This window comes from Bemisia tabaci, chromosome 8, assembly GCF_918797505.1.
Source record: "Bemisia tabaci chromosome 8, PGI_BMITA_v3".
Classification (NCBI taxonomy): domain Eukaryota; kingdom Metazoa; phylum Arthropoda; class Insecta; order Hemiptera; family Aleyrodidae; genus Bemisia; species Bemisia tabaci.
Window position 1 is genome coordinate 7,343,498 of NC_092800.1, and position 21,901 is coordinate 7,365,398.

General features: G+C 39.7%; 1 protein-coding gene across 2 annotated transcripts; it reads right to left on the reverse strand.

Annotated features, from left to right (window-relative positions):
• Positions 1 to 1,389: 1,389 nt before the first annotated feature.
• LOC109040944 (uncharacterized) lies at positions 1,390 to 21,663 on the reverse strand. Of its 2 annotated transcripts, XM_019057086.2 has the most exons (5): positions 21,346 to 21,663; positions 19,922 to 20,099; positions 4,540 to 4,812; positions 2,814 to 3,372; positions 1,390 to 1,707 (listed from the first exon to the last, which is right to left on the reverse strand). In XM_019057086.2, exons 2-5 carry the CDS (start codon positions 20,055 to 20,057, stop codon positions 1,431 to 1,433), a joined length of 1,245 nt encoding a protein of 414 aa, XP_018912631.2. In that variant the 5' UTR covers positions 20,058 to 20,099; positions 21,346 to 21,663; the 3' UTR covers positions 1,390 to 1,430. The 2 variants fall into 2 exon arrangements, 1 of the variants encoding a protein (XP_018912631.2); XR_011900434.1 differs by lacking the exons at positions 1,390 to 1,707; positions 2,814 to 3,372; positions 4,540 to 4,812 and adding an exon at positions 17,896 to 18,475 and having other exon boundaries at positions 21,346 to 21,657.
• Between the last annotated feature and the right edge of the window lie 238 nt (positions 21,664 to 21,901).

The following is a 21,901-nucleotide window of genomic DNA, read 5'->3' on the forward strand; positions in this document are numbered from 1 at the left end:
AACTGAGGGTGTTTGCGAAATTATAACATCGAGGGAACATTATTCAGTTTTTTGCAAATCATCAATCAGAAGGCATATTCTATCAAGCTTGGTTGTGAAAAATCTTCTAGGTTACCCACTAAATTAACTGAAAGGCGAAAGGTTGATAAAAGGCGTTCGCCTTTTATCAACCTTTAATGTTACAAAACTGTCATTTTTTCCCCAATTAAAATCAAACGAAACAATTTATTTTTGTTACAATACAAGGAAAAGATCTTACTCTAATGAAGCCAAGTAATCAATGATAATGTGTTTTATGTTAGATCCATTTATAACTTATAATCATCTTGAAGACAATTAATCTTGCCACTGATGGGGCGGTGCATGGAAGTCTACCATTGCAAAACATTCTAAACATTACACGGTGCAAAATTCTCTGATTTTCATCCAGTTCACCAAATTTATTCGGATTTAAATCACAATTATGTAAGGATGGATGAATCAATCCTCTATCGTTAAATTTCAGGGCACTCTCCTGAGATATCGTAAAACCAGAGAATCGATTATTTAAATTGAAACTTCATAGATGAAGTCCGTCTGGTAGATAAAAAGACGATTAGTGATTAGTTCTCACTTTTCACAATATAATAACCATGTATCGATCACCGAATACTTCCAAGTCAGCAATTTTTTGAAGTTGCAGACTTTAAAAACGACTTTAAATTTCACAAAAATACACAGGTAAATTTTAAGGATCCGGTACTTATTCGCGATCGGTTTTCGTAATCAAACGGCCGAATTGTTGCGATTAGAAACTACAATTTCAGGCTCACGTGTAAAAAAACATAAGCCTTTGGGGAAAATAGAAATACATGCGTTGTATTAAAACCGAACCGAAAACTGTAGTTCCTAATTAGCAAAAGAGGCCCAAATGATCGAACCACCGTGTACACTGAAAAAATATATCACAATCTTAACTGGACTTCATTTCGTAATTCGGAACTAAAATTTCTGTTTAATCCGTAAAAGCACTTACGTGCACAGGGGAACTAATTGTAAATACGTTGTTTTTAAACTGAGCCAGAAATCGTAGTTCCTAATTGCTAAACGCAGTCCAACTATACCACCAGCTGATTTTGGCGCCAATAATAAGAGTAGTTGCATAAATTAGAAGTGTAAAGGCACCAGCCAGCTATATAGTTAATCCAACATCACTTTTTGCCGACTTAACTATACCTCTGGATTGTGCAACTACCTACTCTTAATATGTGGCGCCAAAATCAGCTAGGAGTATAGTTGGGATTGTGATACTTTTTTCCGTGTACTTTTGGTGGTTTATAGACGCCAAACCGTTGACAGAAAGATTTATAGCTTTTCCTCTCGTGTCTTCGGGACTGATCTAGGCAACAATTTTACAATTGAATTTCCTTTAATTTCAACAAAAAGAACAACTACATATTAAGGACCGGTTGTTTTCTCTCTGCCATGCGCTTCTTAACAACTAAACAAAGAAGGAAGCACGCAACGTGACACAGAATCAGGAAGACGACGATTCCGCCCATCCCAGTCCAGAACCCTTTACTCACACCACCAATACACAGCCGTGTCACTGTTGAGCTTTCGTCGATCCGCAGCTCTCCGTCCTTCAGGGAAAAGTCCTCAGGGAGCTCCGAGCGTGGTCCCTTGCCTAGTCGGAACGTCAGGGACTTCTGGGAGGTGTTCGGGAAACTAGAAACAAGGCAATGGTGAGAATCAGAAAACCTATATGGGAAGAGTACGGAGTACGGTCATGTTGGTAATTTGGAGGAGGTCATACGTCATGCCGCAATCACCCTATATGGGAAGAGTACGGAGTACGGTCATGTTGGTAATTTGGAGGAGGTCATACGTCATGCCGCAATCACCCTATATGGGAAGAGTACGGAGTACGGTCATGTTGGTAATTTGGAGGAGGTCATACGTCATGCCGCAATCACCCTATATGGGAAGAGTACGGAGTACGGTCATGTTGGTAATTTGGAGGAGGTCATACGTCATGCCGCAATCACCCTATATGGGAAGAGTACGGAGTACGGTCATGTTGGTAATTTGGAGGTCATACGTCATGCCGCAATCACACGCTGAATGTGGGAGCTTAATGTGGATTGAACGTGGAAGTCATCGGCCCGATGCCTGAATTTTGCGCATGACGCGCAAAATTCTGCAACCATCGGACTAATGTTGAATTTGTCTGAACTATTCAAGTAGATTTGATACACATCTGGGTGAAAATAACTCGAATTTGCTAAATTTCAGCCGTTGGGCGATGACTGTTGACTTCCACATTCAGCTACTAAATTCAGCGTGTGATTGCGGCATCGTGGAGATTTTAGGCCCCAAAAAGACATCCGACCTATGAACTCTATCAGGGCCGGATTTAGGGTGTGGCCACATGGACCGCGGCCTATGGCGGCAAATTTAGGGGGCGGGAAATTGCGGGGAAAAAAAAAGGATTAAAATGGCGTTTACGGCGTCTTTGAGTTGCACGGCAGTGATATGGCCATACTCTTATCCTGTGAAAGTGATACACTGGAAAAAAAAACTCATTGGATCTAGAGTCCAGACTCTTAAAAACATCGACAAGAAAAAGTACTCTTGATTCGATCAGAATCTAGCTTAAATCAAGAACCAAGCCTCTTAATTTAAGCGGATTTCCTTTTGATTCAAGCGAAAATCCGATTGAATCGAGAGTATTTTTTTCTTGTCGATGTTTTCAAGAGTCTGGACTTTAGATCCAACGTATTTTTTTTTCCAGTGTAGTGTGACGAAAGATTAAGATGCTTTGGGATCCGTACCTGAAAATTCGGAAGAAGCGAATATGCAGTGCCGGCTCGACATCATCACCGCGTGCAACCGGAAGATCCTCCATGCTCGTGCTCACGAAATCCTCAGCGTTAGGCAGATGGAAACCCTCATCGGGGAACATAGAACGCTCATGGCTGTGGCAGCGCTTAACTCTATTAACCGTTCCGTTGACTGACACCCTGATGACCGATGAGTTACCGTTGGCTCCCGTTGAGTTTCCGATGAGGTCACCGGGGTTAGTGTCGAGGATCTCGCTCATCCCCCGATTGACCGCATCGTCGATGGCGTCGAACATCATGGAACGGACCAGGAAGTCGTCGAAGAGGCTGGGGAACATGCTGAGAGCGGGGGCGTCGTGGCGCCTGGCAAGGACGGGTAGCAACGTGTTCCTATTGGTCGGTTTGCGGGGGAGTTGGTGCTTGGGCTCGTGGAGGGATCGGGGGTAGTCGGGGAGCGAGGGTAGCAGCCCGAGGGTCTTGGTCAGCCCGAAGGGGTCCCGGTCGCTGTTCCGGTCCGCGGGTTTGAGCTCCACCGACTCGGTCCATTCATCTGGGCACCGGAATTTTTGGATTAGGAGAAGTGTTATTTATTGTAGGGGGGGGGGGGATATGTCGCACAGTGCGGCGGGCCGGTCGATAGGGCCGTGCTGAGGAGGAACGTCGAATGAGCTTTTAGTTGTTGTCATACTTCCTTCGATTAAAAACGAATTTACTGGGAAAATTGTGAATGATTTTTTTCCAATTTTTCAGACAATTTCGTTTGCAATTACCAATTTTTTGATATTTGATTTTTCCTTGATCAGAAGAAGTGTACTTTCTTTAGGAAAATTTTAAAATATCTGATAAATTCAAATCTCTGATAATTTTAAGGAAAAACATGTATAACTTTGCTCTCATGGACATGTTTTATCCGAGAAAATTTGGCAACGCTCGAATGCTTATACGACGTCTTCCTTAACACGGGCAGAACTTGGACATGATACTTTTGAATTTTCTATCTTCGTTAGTACCCAAGTAGCAGAGTGCGATGAAATTATTATTATTGAAATAAAAATACGATTTATTACAATCAAATTGTAATATTTTTCAGTGGCGAGCCGTGAATGATAGATTATCGATGTTTCCCCATTTGAAGCTGTGTTAAAGAATCGATTATTAAGGTGTTCTTTGTGGACACTCTGTCTATCGATCCTTTTCCATAGGTTTGAATGGCAGATCAATCGATACATCGCGAAGCACAGCACTAATTTTTTTACCTTTATATTGCAATATATTTACATTTTTTAGCTAATAAATGCCGATTTTTACAAATAAAAAAGTGAGTCCATGTGTCAGAATGATAGGCGATGTACAGTGCAATGAAAACTTACAACTTATATCAATTTTGTTGGAGCATATTTCAATTAAAAGCGTTCCTTCAATCAGTAGATAGGCAACATACACAACACTCCGATGCATTAGCAATTTTACCATTGAGTTCGGATTCTGAAGTTTCGTCCAATTTAATGGTATCTATGCCACTTGGGTACCAACGGAACATACGAGTTTAAAAATGGCTCCACTTCAATTCTCGTAGAATAGGTAATTTCCCTCAAAGAGAGTACTTGAGAATTTCAAATCTAACGTCAACCAAAAACATATTCTGTAGATTGTTGTTATAACCGGAAAAAGAACAATGTAAAAAGAAAATAGGTTTCAAACTGCAACTATAACTAACCTTTTGGAGTGACGACATTAGTAGAGGTAGCAGAGATAGTGGATGCGCTAGTGGCAATGGATTTACCAGTGGAACTAGAGGCAATTGATTTAACAGTGGAACTGGAGGCAATAGATTTACCAGTGGAACTGGAGGCAATTGATTTACCGGTGGCACTATAGGCAGTAGATTTACTGGAGGGACTAGAGACAATAGACAAACTGGAAGGGCTGATGGTGTTGGGCGTACCAGAGGTGTAGTTGTGGTGCTTATGTCTCACTGCGTGCGGTGCCACTAAAATTATCGGCAAAAAGAACCATTGAATCAGCATTCTTAAAGAATCACAATTTCAAAGAACAATTTTACCAGTATTTTCACTCGAACTTACTGAATTCTCGGAACTTTATAAAACTTTTTTGAAGCGAGCGAAATCATATGATCCACCATAGTTGCGAGTTGTCAAAAGGAAATGGAACCATGGAAACAGGTGTACTGTGACTTGGGAATTGGGAAGTTATCATGCACCATTTTGCAATGATTCTTAGCAATGGACGCAAACTCATTGAGGAGCTTGGGCTCAAAACATTATATGCACTAGAGAGGTAGTATTTAAGTTCAAACTTCGTATTCTGCAGACAAGGATCACTACTTTTCCTCTCAAAAATTTAACCTCAATGTTCCGCTCTATGATTTTCATTTATTTCTATAGCGACACTAGCGCACAACGGTAAAGCACATAAAGTGTAAGCACCTTTGCATTTTAAATGTAGTCTATATTTTGGATAGTATTTAGGGGAAAGAATTGACACTTTAAGACCAGAGAACAATCGCCAAACACTTTCATCCTTGGCGATTGTTCTCTGGTCTCAAAGGGTCAACTCTTTCCCCTAAGATCAATCCCTCAATCCTTTCTCTTGACCTGGGCAAGTACCGCGCAAATCCCCGTTGGTGGAGTGCCTTTTAGTAGATTCCAGATCCCCCCTTGATGAAATGCCCGTCTGCGCTCCCCCCTTCACAAGTAGTTCCCAGCTCCGCCAATGTTAGTAGTCCGCTAAATGGACTACATTATATTGAAATCAGACACCAAATTCTCTGGCTCATCCGTTAAGAACACGTATATGCATAGGGGACCTAACAGCACATATTTTTTTTTTCTAAACTGAGCTTGGAATTGTAGTTCCTAATTGCAAGATACGGTCCAAATATAGTCGGAAATGGACCGAAGAGACGTCATTTTTGGTCAGCACTGATCGCGTGAATATTTTTGGTAATTTAGTTATAATGACAAAAATATTGATAACGACGTTCTATCAACTTTCATATTGCATTCAATTCCTACCTCATCACGAAAAACAATTTGATCGGATGTTGAGGGGGACTTTTCTATGATGACGTGTCATTCCTCCATTCTGATGTCAGCTTTTAGAGCTTTTTTAGAGCCTTTTTAAAGCTTGAAGAATTTAGGCAAAATGACAGGCACCATCGTATTTCTCACAAATATTACTTTGTTGGCATTGTAACAGCTCTTCGGCTTCTCCAGGAACTCCATCACTTATCATTGAAATGCGGCGCCGATGCGCAGCAGGTTGGGTGCGCGAGATGATAACCCCCCACCCCCATTCCAGCTCCATCCAGCCCCCCCCTCTCGTCTCGTCGGCTACATTCCACAGCATCTTTACGCATAGACTATCTGTCCTCAGGGCACCGAACAATGTTGCCGAGCTTTGAATCAAAATCGGCCTCTCCGTCTCATTTGATGAGAAAATTTATTTACTCGTTCACCCAGTTTGGCAGCCCGGGAATTGGCTGTCGTCGCCAGCTAGTGTAACGATTTTGAGCAATTTTCATAGGACGCACAGTGGATCGAGTCAATACGAGAGGCCAGACGAAATTTGGAAATTTTAAACGCTTATAACTCCAATTAAACGAAACTTTGAGGTTCTAAAAGTAGTCCCACCGGTTTCCTCGTGAAATTTTCTTCTAGAAGCACTCGTTAATTTTTAAAATGTGCACTGAAAAAAAGATTTCGGTAAATCCGAACTAGTTAGGATCATATGGAACCAGGTTTTGTTCGGTATACGCACAACCGAATTATTCGGTTTGTTCAACCGAATTGTTCGGTTTGTGCGACCGAACCATAATAAATTCTTGCAGTTCGGTTCAGTGGACCGAACAGTTCGGCTGAGCAGACCGAATAATTCGGTCGTGTGTGCCAAACAAAATCTTGGTTCCATATGATCCTAACTAGTTCGGATTCAACGAACTTTTTTTTTCAGTGTGACGAAATGAACATCAAAATTTGCAGTTTTAGCCAAAAATTCCATGCCGGACCTTTCGAATTGACTCGATCCACCATGGGACGGTGCAATGGCGAGGCATGAATGCTCGGATATCGATACTTTCCCATCTGAGGCTATGGTAACAAATCAGTACGTCACAAAACCTTGTGTTTTTTAGTTAGGCATCTCAGAATACAAGGTGAGTAGATTACAAGGTGAATTATTGCGTGGTTTTCTAGCCAAAATCCCTTTTAAAAAATCCAAGACTCGAAGGAATTTCAAACGCGCCGGAATGGCGGGAAAATGATGAGAGTAATGTACTAAGGTAGTCAAATCGCCATCTCCTCTCATTTTCCACTGATGTTTGTTGAAATAAAATTGAATTTTTTATGTCAATTTGGCAACCTTGGAATGGAGTTACGTTTCTTCGTCCAGGAAACTACGAAATATACTTCGTGAAAAAAAGTACACTTCGGGTAATTTTGCCCGGTTCAATTTTTGAGTTTAAGGTCGTATGATATTATATTAACTTCTGTGTAATTTTTTATATTTAATTAATCTTCCTGATGAAAATTACAGAAATTCTTTTGAGCCTATCAACGTATTCCGACACGATTTTTACAACTCTATTGGCATTCACTGAAAAAACAAGGTGCTTGGCTCAAGCATGATAATTCTTGAATTTGCCGCCAAGAATTTATTTATCTTGCTTTAAGCTGAATTTTTCCTGATATAAGCAAAATAATGCTTGGGTTAAGCGAAAAAGTAGTTTCTCTTTAACAGCAAAATTCTTGATTTGAGAAAAAATACTTCTTGGCGGCAAATTTAAGATTCTTTTTTTTTTTTTTCAGTGACTTAGTAGAGAGTCAGTATCACTATTTTTTTACTTTCGAGGGAGATTTGGACTTCGGGTGTTTCCTTACAAATTTTCTAAAACAATGCACTCAACCTGATGTATTATGAGAAAGTGTCTCTTGAGCGAAGAATAATGATTTAAGGACATGAACGACATCTTTTTGGACTGTCAGCAGTCAGCACACGTGTCATATTTTAATGTATGCTACTCATTCCGTCCTCTTATTTACATTAAGTTTCATCACCAGAGATATTATCAACTGGATTGCATTTTGCAAAAAGGAACCACTAGCATTGCAATGTTGCTAAGATTGTGCAACTTCTTTTGTCTTGGAGGAAAAACCCGATTATCCATTAATAGTTTCTATTTTACTCGCTAAAACCGGTAAATTTAAGACAAAAATTACCATCTAAATTTCATAGTTTTTCACGATTTCCGCAATTTTATTTCAAAAGATGAAGTCGCACAATCTTAGCATCATTGCAATGCTAGTGGTTCCTTTTTGCAAAATGCAATCCAACTAATCTTAAAAAAAATTGAGAAAATCCCCCACCGTACATATTGGAGGTGATTGTTGCAGCGCCGTTCAATCGCTGCAACAATTATTTCTAGAACTCAAAATGTTGGCGGTATGAAATGAAAAAGTGCTCTCAATCGGCTGAGTGCTCAAATAAATATGTTTTTATTTGTCTGTGCACATGAGCGGCAATCACAAAGCTATTAAAATTAAGTAGGATAATGAAAAAAAACAAACAAACAAACAAACTAAAAACAAATACGATAATAAATACGAAGGCTAAAATTCTGCCTCGGAGTAGAAACATTTATCTGCTAAAACATTTTCCAGCGCTGTTTTGAAATTCAGCTCGATAGACTGTTTTTTTTATGTTAACAGAGAACGTATCATCCAGAATCTTGCCATGATTTAGGGGTGGGTTGCTTTTGGATGCACATGTGATGGCTTGAAATCTAGTACTGATCTTGTTTGAGTTAAGTACAACAGGTGCTAATGAGGTTTCCTGAGCGTACGAAAAATGCGCAAACACATTACATGGCGAGGAACAGATATGATTTTCAGATTGAAAAAGCGTTAAATGAAGAAATCTGTAGGTGGCAGTTTTAATATATTCTTAGGGCCTTTCTCTGAATAATTAATAGGTACTTTTTATATGAATGAATTTGGCCATTAGACCAAATAATAACGCAGTTGTTAACATCGGACATAAACAGCGAGTGGTGTATCAGGAAAAGTACACTCCTAACACAATATTTAGCCAGTTTTAACAGTGTAAGGTAGGGTAAGGTAAGGTACGTTAAGAAGGTATAAGATGTCAAAAGTTGCCATTTTTTATTTTATTTTTAAAGGAGTTAGCCATAGAGTCCCTCTCTATTCCATAGGGCAACCCTCGCAACGCTCCGTGAGCCCACCTCTTCTTAACGGCCGAGGCAATCCAACTCTGTGGATTTAGAGGAGGAAATCATTTGCCCAGTGCGAGAGTCAGGACGCTTTTGAGTATGTACCTTCTTTCTCAATCGTTAATCACAGAATGCTTCCACTAAGCCTCAAGAAGGCTTGAAGAGGCGCTGGCTTGAAAACATCCTTACTAATTGGTCAAGTAAAATTAATAATAATTAGTAGCCCCCTGACAGTGTTTCGTAAGTAAAGTATGTTTGACACCACGGCACACTAAAAAAATGGTCTGTGAAAACAGAATCGATTTATTAGCTTTCATCATTTTAAATTAGGGTCAAATGCTAATGACGTTTATATTTTTTTTCCTTTGTTATTTTTATACTTATATTATGAGCTGGTAATACGTTAGTTTTTATCTTTTCTCATTCGAGTTATTTCTTTAAATTTTGTTTTTGTTGTTTTTGATTGTTCAGCAAAATGGACGTATGTGCAAAAAATTCAACCGGCATGAAGCAAAGCTGGACACATTGAACCTCGATGAATTTCCAATGCAGGAGGTTTTACCGATCCTCTGTGCTATCAAAGCGATTACAACAGTTTTTGAATCTGAGTATGAGAAGAATCTACTTCCCTGCTTATCCTTATAGCATGCAGAGTTCGATTTTCCCTTTTTAAAAAAATATATAAAAAGGAAATAAGAGTTAGATGAAAGAACATTTACTTAAATAATAAAAAAACTCGATCACCAGTGCCTGCCTAATTCAATCGTCGTCCCTCGTTGGAGATCCCCGTTAGGCCCGGTTTTCTCTACCATTATTATGTGTCCCTACCAAGTAGTGCGCTAGTTGTATTTTCTACTTCGTGTTTAATAAATGTCACTGTATTCTTTAGTTAGTTCACCCGGTGTTCGCGTGCATCGTACCTGCTGCCTCCGTCCTCAGCTCGCCGACGACAACTCGCGTGAATTTCCCGTCGCCAAATCTTCCCGTTTTCTCAAGTGGATTTTCCTCAAGGATCTCAAAACTCTACCTAAAGATGCACGCCGCAGCTGTACCTTCCCTCCTCCTGGGTTTAGTACTTACATTTGCCTCCGCAGCCACCAACCAGCAGAAAATCGGAGTGACCGTCTACTATGAGAGCTTGTGCCCAGACAGCATGGACTTCATCAAGAACCAGCTGTACCAAACTTACATGACTGACCTCGGCGCGTACATGAACCTCACGCTCGTCCCGTTCGGAAACTCCGCCTGTACTGTCTTCTATAGGGAGTGCTGCCGGTCCCAAGCCCGGGCTAAGGAGGAGGGTTCGGCGGTGAGGCTAGCAACCTGCCGCCGGTAAAAACACACAATCTGCTCAAAGAAGCAAAAAGAAGCCTCGGTACCAGACTTTAACGGATTTACGACCCAAAGATTTACGGAAAACGGATAAACGGATTAAAATGGCTCAACGATTGAGAATCGCTACATGGAACGTGAAATCATGGAATAAGAAGGACCAAGAAATCGTCTCGGAAATAGAAGAAAGAAAAATCGATGTCTGTGCTCTGAGCGAAACAAAAAGAAAAGGCGCTGGCACTGTGATGCGCGGAAATTACCTGCTTCTGTATAAAGGCGCAAATAAGAACGAAAGAGCATATGCCGGTGTTGGAATATTAATTCATAAAAATCTCGTTGACAACATCACTGATATCAAATACATAAGCGAAAGGATGCTCCTTGTAGAGCTTAATCTAGGCTGTGAGAAGCTGAACTTGATATCTGTTTATGCACCGGACACAGGAAGAGCGAAGCAGGAACGAGACGACTTCTACCGCGATTTACAAAAAGTCATAGATACTATACCGGTGCCCGAGAAATTAATCATGTTAGGTGACTGGAATGCTCGGGTTGGAGACAGCGTGGTGCCTGGAGTGAAGAACAGATTTAACGAGCCTACTCTGAATGACAGCGGTAGAGAATTAGTAGAATTTTGCTCCGTTAACGAATTAAGAATAAACAATACGTTCTTTGATCATCCTAGACAACATAAGATCACCTACACCAATAGTAGAGGTCAGACGTCCATGATTGACTATGTTATCAGCAATCGGCAGCTGCATCCGCAGCAAGTACTGGATGTTCGAACTTTATCATCTGCAAATGCCGGCACAGATCACGGACTCGTCTTATGCGAACTGCGATTGAGTCTGAATCCAGTTAAGAGGCGTCCAGTAATAGTGCAGAAATTGTGTGCTGAGAAGCTGTCAGACCTCTCTATAAGAGGACTTTACCGATCGAGATTACGCGGAAAACTGGAGAGTCCACCCAGTGATTCTTCGACAGCTGATGAACTATGGCAACATATCAAGTCAAAAGTGCTAGAAGCAGCGGAAGAAGCCGTTGGTTGGCGGAAAGTGAACAAGAATCGCATGAATAACCGAACACCGTGGTTTTGCGACGAGGTCAAGGAAGCGGCGAAGATAAAGAAAGAAGCTTTCCTCAAATACAAATCCAATCCAACCCCTCAAGAACACGAGATATATGCAAGAATCCGCAACGCGACCAATGAAAAAATAACGAAAATCAAAGAGAATTACTGGGAAGGATATACGAAAGGCATGGAGCGTGACTTTTATGGAGCTCAGAGGAAAATGTGGGGTGCACTCCGAAACCAGCGAAAAGAAATTTGTGAATATAAGCGTGTCCAGCATGTAGATAAGGAGCAATGGTTTAAATATTTCTCTGAACTGTATGATGAAAGCAATACAGACTCCAATGGAAATTTAGAATTCAGAAATGAAGATAGTGTGAACATAACCTTGGACATGGTAACAAGAGCTATCCACCGGCTCAAATTAAGGAAGTCACCTGGACCAGATGGTATAGGCAATGAATTTTTGAAATATGGCGGTGGCACTTTGGCCAAGCACATCCATCATTTGTTCTCTAAAATCTTACAGGAAAAGAAAGTTCCAGACGAATGGAAGGATAGCCACACGATCCCAATCTTCAAGAAAGGAAATAAGCTTCTACCAGAGAACTACCGCGGCATTACGCTGCTCAATACCTGTTTGAAGCTTTTCACTACTGTAATTAAGAACATCTTAGAGGAAATTGTAGACGCGGCTGAAGAGCAGCAAGGCTTCCGGAGGAATAGAGGAACTACTGATGCCATATTTATGATTCGTCAACTATCGGAGAAGGCTATCGAATTTAATAAGCCACTCTTCCTATGCTTTGTAGACCTTGAAAAAGCATTTGATCGCGTACGAAAACAGGATGTGCTGCAGATATTAAATGAGAGAAATGTTCCCAGATGCTTGATAGAGTTAGTTAAAGATTTAAATACTAACACGAGGACCCAAATTATTACCGCTGAAGGTCTCTCGGATGCCATCGTCATAAATAAGGGAGTGAGACAGGGTGATTCGCTGAGCGCATTTCTCTTCAACTTAGTGATGGACAAACTAATTCGCGCCGTGCGACCAAGGCGAGGATATACGCTTAGGAACAGAAATATTAATATCATTTGTTATGCTGACGATGCTGTGCTTATAGCAGATTCGGAAGATGAACTGCAAAGAATCTTGCATACATTTAATATGACAGCCAAGAAGTACAATATGAAAGTATCCGCCGCTAAGACAAAAAGTATGGTAGTCAGTAGAAACCCTATACGATGCAAGTTGGAAGTAGATGGTAAAATGATCGAACAAGTGATGGAGTTTAAATATCTTGGAGCATTGCTGACAAGTGCAAAGGACTTAGGAACCGAAGTGCGAGACCAGGCACTCAAGGCGGCGAGAGTTGCCGGATGCCTCAACGAGATGGTGTGGCGCAACAAATACATGGCCCGAGAAAGTAAAGTCAGAGTCTATAAAACAATCGTTAGACCAGTGTTAACATTTGCCACAGAGACCAGGGCCGAGACAAAGCGCACCAAACAACAATTCCGCACCGTTGAAATGAAGGTCTTATGAAAAATAGCAGGCTTTACACTTTGGGATCATCAGACCAACGAGTCCATCAGAGATGCTTGTAATGTGCAAGATGTAGCCAAGTGGACTAGGATGAGGAGAAAGATGTGGTCGGAGCACGTTGACAGAATGGATGAAGAGAGACTGGCAAAAGTTTGTATGACTGGACAACCCATAGGGAAAAGACTGCCTGGACGACCGCCTAAGAGATGGGCACAAAGCTGGCTCTCTTCTCCTGAAGATGATTGAATGTTCCTGTTGCTATTTGTTTTATTGACTTGACGAATCTTTACAGATAATTATTAATTTTTTAATATTTTGTGCTTGGCACTCGAAGGCTTGACAAACAGGGCCATGCCCTAGTCGTTAGTAGAAGAAGAAGAAGAAGAAGTATTCTTTACTTTGACTTTATTTTTTACCTCTGAGCTTTATGCTCTGGCACAGTTGCCACTCCGCTACTTTATTAGCAAAAACTAAACTTATATTCTCAATACGGGTCTCGCAGGCCCGGGTTAGCCATTCGTGTAGGTAAAAACGGTTGGTCATCTAAGGGTTAAACGATGAAGATTTACTATACGACTTGTTTCCACGTTTCTCTGCAGACAGTGGGTGGTTTTCTAAGGCTTTCAGTTGAAGAGCCATTAAATGAAGAGAAGCAGTTCCCCCTACGACCTCTTGTGGCAAGTAAACCTCCATTTTTATGACATTCATTTTGAAAATATAGGAGCCACCGGAGACGCTATTTGTAGAAAAAAAGTTGAAGTTATTCTGATGATCATCTCTTCTAACCTCAGTCAGTAACAATGCGCCCATTTTTTTTTAAAAAAAAGGGCGTTTAAGTTGGTTTGAGTTTAAAAGATTCCGTCTTGGCCCGAAAGGCTGCTGGGGTTGACAGAAAATCCTTCTGCGAATGCGAAGTGCGGAGAGTCTGCAGAAAGGAGACATCGATGCTCCCGCCTGCGCACCAGACAGTTTGCGATGGAAATTCGGCAGGTTTTTTTTTTCAACCCTGCCTTTGGAGCATGACTAGGTCAAACAGGAGGGGGGCAAAAGGTCGGGCGAAACGGGGAGTTTGCACAATACCCAGACTAATGAAAAGTCGACAGAAATTATGCTGATCATGAACATTACTAGTAAAAAATAAAGTTCATATAAATTGAATTCGACAATAAGTGGAACTTTCAAACGAACTAGTGAAGTGCATCTATTTTTTTCGACAGTGATTCATCGACAGCACCAATCAAGGTGTCTTTAAAATGAATTCTTCACAATACAAAATTTCTATTGAAGGAGGCATTTTAGCAGGAAAATCAACAATCCTCAAAGACCTCGATGATTTGCTTGAAAAATTCTATCCTCGAGAAGCTCAGTTAATTCCTGAGCCACTTAATCTATGGACCAATTATCGCGGATACAATATGTTATGGCTATATTGAGTATTGTTTCTAGTTTCAGAACGTGGTGCTGCAGACTTTAGCGAAGTCTCAAAAAGATCAAACAACCCACTCAGTTATCACAGAAAGAAGTTTAGACAGAAGCATTAATATATTTGCGGAAAGTGCACTGAATAAAGGTCATCTTGGTTCCCGCATTTTCTACCTACTAATCTATTTAAACTATATTTCGATGTTGTCCATGATCACATTATGCAACTTGTCACACTTCTTGAAGACGTAGTCGTTGGGAATTCCAACAAAGGTCGTTGGGGACCAACTAAAATAGATTGCCACTTAACGGTTCTACGACAAGATACCCTTTTCGTGCTTAACGTGATGCATCACCGGGAATGTCGGTGGATAGGAGTAACGCAGAGCTTGCAAGAAATGAAGGTTGAAAGATGCTGGATAACTTAAGGGCACTCCACCTAAGTTGAAATAGCTGATCAACACACAAAATAATCAGCGAAATGAAAACTCGCGGTAAAATGCGAGGTGCGTGCAAGAGTGACCGAGTACTGCTCTTGTGTAATCATGAAAATTGTGAACCATGAACATTATTAAAAAGATAACGATATCACCACAGCTGTGAAAATTCTTATAAATTAAACTAGAGCATGAGTAGAACTCCCACACGAATCAGTGAAGTGCACCAGTTTTTGACAGTGTTTCCGCAGAAACCACCAATCAAAGGTACCTTTAAAATGAATTCTTCACAATACAAAATTTCTATTGAAGAAGGCATTTTGGCAGGAAAATCAACAATCCTCAAAGACCTCGATGACTTGCTCGAAGAATTCTATCCTGGAGAAGCCCAGTTAATTCCTGAGCCGCTTAATCTATGGACCAATTATCGCGGATATTGTTTAAGTCTATATTATAGTGAACCAGCTACAAATTGTTTCCAATTTCAAAAAGTAGTACTTCAAACTTTAGCTGAGACTAAAAAAGATCAAACGACCAAAGTAATTATCTCAGAGTGAAGTTTGGACCGCAGTTTGAAATATTTGCAAAATGGGCATTAAATAAAAAGGACATCCATCCAGTAGTGAGTTTCAAATACTTTTAGGATGGAAGAATCCCATTTGTGAAGAATCTAAACGTAGTACACGTTATTACGTGTTGGTAAATTTATCCAGTGACAAACTATCGAAAATGATCGCCTAGTAGTCTTTATGTTAGAGGAGGATAAATTCCCGAACCTGCGGGGCGATTATTGAAATTGATGGACAAATCGATAGACAAAGAAGATATAGGGAGTATGGGGCGATCTTATTGGTTGACATGGTTGGTTCTTATAGACTAAGGAAGAAAATGATGGACTAACTGTCGGGTCTTTAGTGGGTTGCCGTTAGTTAGTCCATTACCTACCTCCTATGTCCATTGCCACCACCTGTTTCCACCAATAGGATCCCTCCAAATCGCTTTTATCGTCTTTGCCTATAGCTTTGTCTATCAATTTCAATAATCGGCCCGCTGGCTGGCAAGAAGTATAGAAGAAATATCGGATTCTATCGATTGGGAAGAACTATGCAGACAAATCAACGACTCGCCGATAAGTTTTTACATAGCCACGCTCACCGTTTTGGTTGTTCATAGTTTGTGAAAACTCGCCAAGTAAGTAAAATTCCTCAAATTCTGAATAATGCTCTTGAAAAAATAGGTGTTTTTCAAAATCTAACGGAACAATTTACGGAAATATTCATTGATTTGCTGGATCAAAGCCTCATTTCAAGTGGCAAAGACTGTCTGTAGATTTTATAAAAAAACACCTTTCTTTCTGCGATAGTCACGTTGTCAGCTCAAGCTAATTCAGTTTATTTCTTGAACTTCAATATGCGTGACTTTGCCGTTTTTTCCAGCAATTCCTTCTAAAATTGTATTATTCCATTTACATCTTATATCTCAGGTGAACATGAAATAAAATTTACGCATACATTAAAATAGAAATGCAGTCATCAGATCGATCAAACACAAACAAGTCAACAAATTTTATTTTACTTTTTTATTCATTGGTTTTTCAGACACACGGATTCTTAAGACCAAATGAAGAGGTCGTCGTGAATGATTCTATCCCATGATTACGACCCCTTAAGGCTAGACAACCTTCAAATTTTGTAATTATCACGCCCATGTAGCTTTTTCCAACGTAACAAAATCGCTACAAAGTCGCGATATGTCGCGGCACTATCGCGATAACATCGTGATGTTTCTGCGATAAAAATGCAATACTCAGACAACACGTGGACGATTTTCTGCGATTTCCGACGTCGCGGAATGTAGCGCGGTGATACTCCGATTTTATCGCGAAATTTTGCAGAGGAAACCGGGGCAAATTTTTTGGCAAGTATCCGAACTTCACTAAAGGCGGTTTTTCGCGATGTCGCAAATTTTACTGAAACTGCGAATTATAAGCATTGGCTCTTTGTAATTTGACTACATGATGGAGAAATTCGACGGCAAAATCTGAGAATCACCTTCACTCAGAGCTGTATCATAATTTTTCCATAGTATATACACCCACGCTTTGAAAGCACGTAAGTTCTGTTTTGCTTTGTGTGTCGTGCTTCTTGCATTGAAAGACAGTAAATCTTGTGTGATCCTATTTTCCAAGTTACTTTGTTCCAGAGAAAATAGAGAAACTTAGTGAGGTCGAGTTGAGAAAGTTGGTGAACCAATTACACCAGCATTCGTTTCCAAACTCATCCAATGTGGCCTCCTTCCTGCTCGATTTTGAAACGTGCAATTTCCACAACTGACGTAACCTCTATTACGGATGTCAAAGAACCCTCCAGGACTGACACGAGCCCCACTTGATACTCAGGTCCGAGGAAATTCAACACAAATTATGAACCACTAATTTCTATGCTCTTTAAAAATAAATAACGGAAATCACCAGAACAATGCCTTTTTAATGATAATATCCTCTCTGTAGATAAAGATTTAATTAGAAGCTACAATCAGTCATCATGTTCGATCGAAACAACTGAAGTATGTTTGACCCCACTGTACGATAAAATATTCGTTTGCTTGCAAAAACAAAATAGATACGATTAGCTTTGGTCATTTTCAATTAAGATCAAGCGCTGATATTGTTAAATTTATTTTCATTATTATTATTATTTTTTTTTTCTATTATGAGTTGGTTTGTCTCGGTAGTTTTTTTTCCTCCTCTTACTCGGGTCGTTTTTTTATATTTTTATTTTTTGCTTTTTCAGCAAAATAGACCTAAAGGAAAAATGCAATCATCATAAACCAAAGCTAGACACATCGATTAATCGATGAACCTCCGATGCATGAGGGTTTACCAATCCTCCAGGCTCCCAAAATGATCTAAAAATATGGAGTGTTAATGTATGTCATTGTACAGAAGGAAAACCAGGAGCGTGCTGTATATGGCTATACCAATAGGTACTTGTAAATATTGACGTTTACGGTATTGGTATAACATTAATCTTTAATCATTCTTCAATCATATCGATGATAACACATATAGGGCTAAAATCACTGATGGAGAAACTCCATGGATCATCGGCTTGATTGTTAAATCGATATCGAATGACCTTAATAGATAAAATGTATCGCCAAGATAGGGATTTATCGATTAGTAACATTCGATAACGATTCAACAATCGACCCTCTGGAGATAGAAGACATACTCACACCGATACACCAATCGCTATGACGCCCATTCGTCAACAACCCTTTAAAAAGAGAAGACAAACTTCACGTATTCAGACTGTCGGTCTTTTGGACTTGGATCTTCTTAACATTTTTAACAAGTTTTCATCCTATATATAAATATAAATGCTGCATTTAAATGCCTGCGGTGCGGTGCTGCTGTGTTTGGCGGGCAGAAGATTTTTGGGTCCGATGGTGCCGTCAACTGCAAGACTCTTTGGAGGAAGATATTTACGCCAACGATTTCGTAGAAAAGCGGATTGGAAGTACGAATCTTACAGAGTTCAATGAGGAGATCATCGTGAAACAGGCTCATCCAATATCAGTTCATTTGCACTGGAATGGGAAAGTCAGGTACAAAAATCAATGAAACGAAAAATGAGGATCATCGTTCATACCTATAAAAAGATTAACCGCAAAACTTAAGCTTTCAAATACTCTTTAATCATGAAAAATTCAATCCAATTTTCTTTAATATCTTCTCTATATAAAATGATGAACGTAACGCTCCCTGATTGTTGAAATTTTGTGTTTGTCGGATAGACATAGATGACATAGGTTAAATTGCGGAGCATCATTGGTCGGCTATGTCTTATCGCTGCTTTGTCGTGCCTATGTCGGGTGGAACTCACGACAAGCTGTAGGCACCTCTTTTTCCGACAGTATGTCGTCCACTCCACTCGACAAAGGCACGATGGAGCAGCGATAAGACATAGCCGAATAATCACGCTCCGCCTTTTAACCTATGTCATCTATGTCTACCCCACAAACACACAATTTCAACAATCAGGTTGCAAAGTGTGCGCTATCCCTTCCTTGTGCTGCACTATCCCTCCCCGCGCATTCTGCACTCTCGTGGGGGGGGGGGGGGTAGGGCTGCTCAGTGGCCATGGCGTGTAGAATCCTGGTAATAAATGATTTACTTTATTTTCCAATGATTGATACAATACTTACTTTTTTATTTTTTGTGTTCATTGAGTCATTCTTTGTAGAAACGACGTATAAGATTTTACAATGTTGCTCAAATTGTGAAATGATCTCTATAACTTGCAGCAAGCGATACTTCAAGTTGCACAATGGAACACTAGACAAGGCACGAAGTTGAGCATTCTGAAATACGTTTCTTAACCAAAATTTTACGTAGAACACGATTTGCAAAACGAAAATTACTGAACTTCCTAACATATTTAATGTTTCTTGATGTGTGAATTCAAACATCCCGCTCATGAAAACTCAATGGTCTACGCGAGTCAAATCACACACTAAAAATTTCCATGACAATCTAGGATATGAAAGTCTGGCAGCCTCAATCTTGACGCTTTGGCTCAGCTGTAGCATGGTGTTTATAGTTTGAACAACACATGGTGGGAAATGAACAGTGCTGGATTGAGAAGCTTGTCAAAACCGTTGTAGTACGCGATTGGACTCACGTAGAGTGTTGAGTTTCGTGTGATCTGGCAATTCAAATTTCCTGTGACCAATGTAAAATAAAAACGTTAATATCTTAGACAGGACATGATTTTGGTAATTTCCGATGTAAGAAATTTCTACGTGAAATTCTGGTTAAGAAGCATGTATCAGAATTCTTAAATTCGTACCTTGTCCATATATAGTGGTCCATTAGGAAGGTACTGAAACGCTAATACATTATTTCTACAAAAATGACTGAAATTTAACTTGATGTTATGTCTCTATTGTGTATTCCTTCCATTTTATAAATCGTATTCTGTCAGGATAAACATGTTTTAGTCACATAATTCCATACATAAATAAAATATAAACCTTCTTCATGATGATTGTCGAACGGCGAACATAACCACCACCAAAATGTTTCGAAATGCAGCCATCGAAGAGGGCTTAACTGCAATGACCAGCAGAGTACATCCGACATTAGATTTAAGACATAATTCTCGAGCATAAATGTGTTTCTCGATCACCCCCATGACTCGGGAAGCGGTATCTGCAAGCGTCAAATAAACTATTATAGGCACCAATGATTGGAGAACTAGAGTAAATTAGTGACGAATACAAAGCCTATCTCGATATTAGTTACAATTCTTGGTCAATGAGAATAATTAAGGTAGGAGAAGTTGGTTTGAGGTTTCAATCGATTTATTTGATTAAAAATTGTTTTGTTGGTTAGTGTGAAATAATTATACACGCTTGGAAAAAAAAACACATTGGATCTAGAGTCCGGACTCTTAAAAACATCGACAAGAAAAAATATTCTTGATTCAATCGGATTTTAGCTTAAATCAAGAACCAAGCCTCCTAATTTGAGCGGATTTCCTTTTGATTTAAGCGAAAATCCGATTGAATCAAGAGTATTTTTTCTTGTCAATGTTTTTAAGAGTCTGGACTCTAGATCTAATGTGTTTTTTTTTTCCAGTGTACATTTTGACTGCGTTTCGCAGGAAGGAACTTCGTAAGCCACATCAGCTAATGCCAAATTTAACTGGGCATTTCAATTTTTCACAAGAGATTGTTTGTGCGAATTCTTTTGAAAATTTTAAAGAATTTGCTTCGCACTATGAAAAAAATTCACTGAAATTTGCAAAAAAATAAAAAATTGCAAAAAATTGAATAGATGGCATCAACTTATTGGTCCTACTCTAAAATGGACCGCGTCTAGCGGAAAGGAAGCAAGCCACATCAGCTATTGCTAAATTTAAACATTGGCATTTTCATTCTTTCCAAGAGAACGTTTGTGCGGATTTCTTTGAAAATTTGAGGGAATTTGTTTCGCACCATGAAGAAAATTCACTGAAATTTGCACAGGAATACGCACAACCGTTTGCATGTTAAAAACTAAAATGCCCAATTACATTTGGCAAGGGCTGATGTGGCTTGATTCTTTTCTGCTTGACGCGGTCTATTTTTGAAAAAATTTCTTTATCCGAAAATTTATCGATGGAATGTTTTAGATTTCAGACTTCATATCTGAATGTCTAACTACAAGTTATATGCTCCTACGTTTTTTTGTCATATTGTTTGTATTTTCATGAGTGATTAGACACCATGAAAAGAGGACAATTTTTGAAAGTTGCTTTTTGATCGATCAATCGTACACTATCTATCGTAAAAGAATCCTAAGAGTAAAGCGTAACGGAAAACGCCTGAAGTGTGAAGCACTTTGGAGTTTGGACCACGAGGCACCCCGTTTTTAATTTTAAAAAAATATAAGTAACAGGATACTTTGAACTTACATTAGAATGACGTGGCGAATATCCTTTTATTAAAGACACAAAACATGATCGGATATGAAACATACTGTCACGGATAACTTTCTTCACAAGTGTTTCCGATATTAAATTAAATCACACAGCCATCAAAGGAGGGCGTAATTTGTGGATGTACTGTAATATTTGCAGGGACAACGAGAAGTTTGCTGCCATCTCTTTTTCATGCAGAGGTGGAAAAGGGTTGCGAATTTTCTTTGCCAGCAAAGTGAAATTTGTCCGATTAGCTCTACTTACGCCACGCCAGATGCGACTGACAATGAGCATAATAATCCCAAAAAGGTCATCAGTTAAGGTCACCTTCATTCGAAGTCTTATCATAGACATGTAAAGCAAGCGACCGATATGGGTGTCTGGCAGATAGCGGCAGATAGACAGAATCAAGCTGAGCTTTGATTTCTGGCCGTCTGTCTCTCATTAAATAAAAGTATAGTGCGAGTATTCATTTTAATGTCATACACTAACTTCATTATGGTTTCCCTAGAGCAAACTTGAATGTCCCTGTTCAAAATTAAATACGAGT